At 42.6% G+C, this 5,670-nt stretch overlaps 1 protein-coding gene across 1 annotated transcript; it reads right to left on the minus strand.

Moving 5' to 3' along the window:
• Window positions 1-2,433: 2,433 nt before the first annotated feature.
• LOC126006987 (phospholipase A2, membrane associated-like) lies at window positions 2,434-4,481 on the minus strand. Its single transcript, XM_049772520.1, has 4 exons — window positions 4,415-4,481; window positions 4,071-4,215; window positions 3,722-3,828; window positions 2,434-2,576 (listed from the first exon to the last, which is right to left on the minus strand). Exons 1-4 carry the CDS (start codon window positions 4,479-4,481, stop codon window positions 2,434-2,436), a joined length of 462 nt encoding a protein of 153 aa, XP_049628477.1.
• Window positions 4,482-5,670: the final 1,189 nt, after the last annotated feature.

Below are 5,670 nucleotides of genomic sequence, written 5' to 3' on the forward strand. Positions count from 1 at the left end.
CAATCCTTGGGAAAAGTAATATGGGAGGCATTACTTTCCCCAATTTTAAACTGTATTACAAAGCAATAGTTATCAAAACAGCATTGTATTGGGATAAAGACATATCCTGCGATCAGTGGAATAGACTTGAGTATTCAGAGAATGTTCCCCCGGTATACAATCAACTAATCTTTGATAAAGGGGCAAGAAATCTAAGAGGGAGTAAGGAAAGCCTCTTCAACAAGTGGTGTTGGAACAACTGGTTAGCCACTTGCGATAAAGCGAACTCAGGGGCTGGAGAGATAACACAGTGGTAGGGCATTTGTCTTGCATGCAGCCAATCTAGGATGAATGGTGGTTTGAATTCTGGAATCCCATACGGTCCCCCATGCCTACCAGGAGTGATTTCTGAGCGCAGAGCCAGGAGTAACCACTGAGCTCCATGGAGTGAAACCCAAAAACCAAAATCCAAAACAAACAAAAAAAGCAAATTCATTCCCATCTAACACCATGCACAAGGGCAAATTCAAATGGAGTAAAGACTCTGATATCAGACCTGAAACTATAAAGCATATAGAACAAGTGAGTAAAACACTCCATGACATTGAGACTAAAGGCATCTTAAGGAGGAAACAGCAATCTCCAAACAAGTCAAAGTAATGATACACAGATGGGACTATATTAAGCTGAGAAGCTTCTGCATTTCAAATAAAATAATGCCTAAGATACAAAAGCCACCTACAGAATGGGAGAAACTATTCACCCAATACCCATCAGATAAGGAGCTAATATACAAAACATCCAAGGTACTAACAAAAATTAACAAGAAAAATAACATCTAACCCCATCATAATATGGGGAGAAATAAATAGACACTTCCTCAAAGAAGAAATACAAATGGCCAAAAGACACATGAAAAATTTCTCGACATCACTAGTCATCAGGGAGATGCAAATCAAAACTACAATGAGGTACCATCTCATACCACAGAGGCTGGCACACATCACAAAGACCAAACAATCAGTGCTGGCAGGGATGTGGAGAGAAAGGAACTCTAATACATGTGGTGGGAATGCTGTCTAGTCCAGCCTTTATTGAAAACAATATGGAGATTTCTCAAATATATGAAAGATTGAGATTCCATATGATCCAGCTATACCACTCTGAGGGATATGCCCTAGGAACACAAAAATACAATTAAAAAATTCCTTCCTCACACCTATAATCATTGCAGCACTATTTACAATAGCCAGACTCTGGAAACAACCAAAATGCCTTCAACAGACGAATGGCTAAAGAAACTGTAGTATTTATACACAATGGAATATTATGCAGCTGTCGGGAGAGATGAAGTCATGATATTTTTTTTATGTGGATGTACATAGAATCTATTAAGCTGAGTAAAATGTCAGAAGGAGAGAGATATATACAGAATAATCTCACTGATCTATGGGTTTTAAGAAAACATTAATAACATTATGGTAATAATTCCCAGAGACAATAGAGATGAGGGCCGGAAGCACCGGCTCACAAAATAAAGCTCAAAGCAAAGGGTAGTGGTGCAGATAGGGAAATAACTACACTAAAACTATCATGACAATCTTGTTGAGTGAGAGACTCAAATACAGGCAGATGTTGTTGGAGGAGGGAGATGGGGGCACTGGTGATGGGAATGTTGAACTGGTTAAGGGGTGTTCATTTTGTGACTAAAATCCATCTATAGTCATGTATGTAATTATGGTGTTTAAATAAAAATATTATTTTTTTTAAAAAAACTCACTTCTGACTTGGGGGACCATCAGGGACTACAGGGGATCGAACCATGGCCCATCCTAGGTCTGCGTGCATGGCAAATGCCCTAACGTTTTACAACCACTCTAGACCCTGGCTTTCACTTGTGATAATGACGACAGTGATGTATGAACACAGCTGGTGCCACCTCATCCATTCCCTTCCCATGCACTGGAACCCAAGTCATGCACTGGAATCATGCACTGGAAAACAAGTCACCTCCACTTTGATGAGGATCCAGGCTTAGAGTCGGGGGCCTAAAATTTCACATCCAGTCCCACACAACCTGTACTTTTTTGCCCCTTCCAGTCTAGTATCTGGTGCAATTTGCCCTCACACAAACAAATGTGGCTCTGTACACCCATGCACTCACACTCATATCCAATGTTCCAATGAGCTACTTTATTCAGAGTCACCTCCAGGTGTATGGCTGCTGCTGCTAAGTAGGAAGACAGACTTGAAGCAGAACAGTGGAAACAGAGACTGCTGCCTCCGGAAGAAAAAAGAACCGAAACCCCAGCACCCAGTTTTTAGTTTATCTGTGGGAATGGGGGGATGGGCAGGGAAAAGGGTGTTTCTACATTTTCAGACAACTTGATAAGGGTGAGAAGGAAGGTATGAGAGAAGGAAAGTCAGGGCTGGCTTCTTGCTGGAATAAGGCTCTCAACACTTGGGGGTCTTGCCACTGCAGTTCTTCCTTTTGTAGAATTGGTATTTTTTATTATAGCTGTCAATGTTGTTCTTAAAGCAGAGGGCAGTCTTTTTATCACACTCACACAGGTGTTTTTTACACGCGTCCTGATCGACTGAAATAAAAAACACATAAGTGGTAGTTAGTACTCCATGGCGTCTTGGAATACATCCCCTGAATTCCAGAAGTTTCCCTTGTGAGACAAACACTTGTTTTCCAAATTGTTCTTACTGAGAGGAGAGAGACATGAAACCCTCAGGAGGTGAGGACCCTATGCAGGGGACACACAACAGCCTTGAGGACACCTAAAACTACAACTGACACCTTCTCATTACATGTGCCTGGGGCAAAGCTGAGCTCTGCTGTGTGCAGTTATAAAGGGAAGCCTTGGCTACTTCTGAGAAGAATATTGCCCTAGAGCAGATTTCTATGCTAAGGAGGAGGTCACCATTCACCATGCTTGGGATTGCAGTATCTGCCATGGTAGCATGGATATAGAAAGCCAGCATAGCAGAGAAGAAATTGTGAGAAGGCTGGTCCATGGTGTGAGGCTGGTTGGTGAAGCTGCCCACCTGTACCTCCTCTCCCTGAAATTTGCTCTGTGAAAGGAGACACCCCACAAACACACACCCATCTCTGATCCCTAAATCTCCTGCTGCTGTCACTGAAGCTTCTAAAGATCTATGACCCTTGGGAGAGCTCAGGATGGGGATAGTTTCTGACCAGACAGAGCCTAGGATGGTGGGTGAGACCCCGAGGTTCTCTAATACCACTCAGGGTATTCACATGGAGCCACTGCAGTTACCACATTGAGTAATATATTACTCAGGACACACCCTTCAACCTCTTCTCTCCAGTGTTCCCCCTTCAGTCTCTACTTTGCTTCCACTCATCCAGTCCACACCTCTGAGGTGTGGGATTTCTACCCATGGAGAGAGTTCTCGGGGAGGACACAGTGGTGAGGTGACTGAACTGTGGCAACTCCTTTGTGGTTCTTGGGCCCTGCTCTGTGCGGACCCTTGGCCCTGACTCAGCTTGAAGTCACCCCAGGCAGATGTGGACATAAGGTAAAGAAAGGTATCCCTTGTTGCTTATTTCACATCAGGCTTCTCACCATATTATCTTTCATTGTCTTCACTTTACATACAGCCAGGAGCCTGAGGAAAGACCATTGGCCCCTGCATCCCTATCTTTATGTCCAGCACTGTGACTATATCCTGCACACAGGAGGACTGGGTTGGGGCATAAAGACTTGCTTACCACAGATGATTTGGTTCTCCTTATAATCAGCCATGTATCTCAGACGTTTGGTTTCACACTTCTCTTTCTTCAGCCGGCTGTAACAACAGTCTTTTACAAAGCAGCACCTACAGTAAGAAAACCCATTAGATACTGGCCTCTCAACATTCAGGAGAGTCTTGTATACTAATATCATTTTGAACAAGGGTAGTGTTTTGTGATATAAAAATATTCTAGAGCATTTTAACGTATTTGCTGCTTTTCAGCTAAGCCCTCCTGTAACTATAGGAAAACAGCATTATTCTTGAATCTTTAGTCCTGTTGAGGACTACAAATATCCCGAGAGAAGAAAGGCCAGGGGTGGCCTCACCAGTCTGTTGCATCCTTGGGGGATCCTTGGCCTTTAAAGCCACAATGGCAACCATAGAAGCCATAATCAGTTGGTGCATGTTTTCCTGTTAGTGTCTTAATCATGTTTACAAAAACTCTCCAATCCCCATGGGCTGGCAGCAGACCTAAAAGGAAATTGCCATGGTTGGTGTCAATGCATCTCTGTCTTCCTTCTCAACCTCTCTCTGCTGACCCCGCCCACAAGTCACTTCATTTCATAGGAAGAGCTGAAACAAGGGGCAGAGGAACTGAGCTAAGGGTTCTTCCCCTGGCCCCCATTCCGTGCTGTCCTCCTCATTACCAGAGACCCAGGCATACTCTTACCAAAGGCCACGATCATTGCCAACAGTAGGAAGATCTTCATGCTGGAGTTCTGCGGGGCAACACACATGGATTATCCTGGACTCTCTCCTAGCTGGGACCCTTCTCCCCTGCTCCTGCTCTCTTGCTCATTCTACCACTTCTGACACTGGAGTATAAAAGGCAGCAGCAGACAGGCTCTACCTGTCATACAGTGTCTGGGTCAAGGCAACACCACACAGAGGACACCAGCAGTACACACAGAGCCCCCTTGATCCCTCCCAGATCTCCGGGGCTCTTGCAATCATGCAGGCACAAATCCATGCAGCCCCCACAGGATAACTCAGATACAACGCTTGCAGATGGGTCATCAAATTACTGGCAGATTTATATGGCCCCAGAATATGTGTCCCCTATAAACAGAGCTTGCCAGCACAGCCTGGTATGATTTAGAATTTCATGCATGGACAATGATTACTCTTATTTTCCTCAGAAAACACAACTCTCTCTTCAAGACTTTCTTCCTCTTGCTAATATACCCTGGTATAAATACATATGTTTATAGTTATATTCCTATACATATACATATATCTGCATACCTTCACCTACCTTCACATGCATGCCTGGATATATATGTCATACATGCACACGTTTGTATATGTATATGACTACAATACATACATATGCTTGAACATATCTGCACAAATACCTATGTCTGCTATATATGCTTCCTTGCACACAGGCTTCCCACATACTTTTACATACATGTCAACATATACACACTTTATTCACAATTGTGTGGATGTCACCACAAGCTTATACTCATAACCAGAAACACATTATTCACAATTCCCTCATGTAAACACCAAACCACATGCCTGCTTTCTTATTTATATAGACACACAGTCTTATAGACATATACACTACACAGTCTCATTCACATCAGCCAAGGATCAAGAATTCCTATAAATTAATTAATGTTAATTAATTAGTAAGATATTAATTCTATTTACCTCTCTAAAGTGCTTGGCCTGATACCTCTGAGTGATCTTCTTCTTTATTCTTAACTCCCATTCTCTTAAATAGTAAAGTTCGGAGTTATAGGAATACCCAATGGGGGTGAGCTTGTGTTTTATGTCATTCTTGGCCTATTAATAATAAATATTATGTTTGAAAAAGAACTGGCGGTTCTTTTTAAGATCATAAAACATTTTTAGCAGTAATTATAGGGAAACTGGAGGTGAGTTTTTTTTTTTTATTTGCAGAACCTAGACAAACAT

Source organism: Suncus etruscus, chromosome 4 (assembly GCF_024139225.1).
Source record: "Suncus etruscus isolate mSunEtr1 chromosome 4, mSunEtr1.pri.cur, whole genome shotgun sequence".
Classification (NCBI taxonomy): domain Eukaryota; kingdom Metazoa; phylum Chordata; class Mammalia; order Eulipotyphla; family Soricidae; genus Suncus; species Suncus etruscus.

Excerpts from the sequence above, each read along its gene's own strand:
- LOC126006987 (XM_049772520.1), bottom strand. The coding sequence starts at position 4,481 with ATGTGTGTTGCCCCGCAGAACTCCAGCATGAAGATCTTCCTACTGTTG. Across the intron at positions 3,829-4,070 it reads CCCAAGGATGCAACAGACTG|GTGCTGCTTTGTAAAAGACT; the intron begins GTGAGGCCACCC and ends TTCTTACTGTAG. Across the intron at positions 2,577-3,721 it reads GGAGAACCAAATCATCTGTG|TCGATCAGGACGCGTGTAAA; the intron begins GTAAGCAAGTCT and ends TTTTTATTTCAG.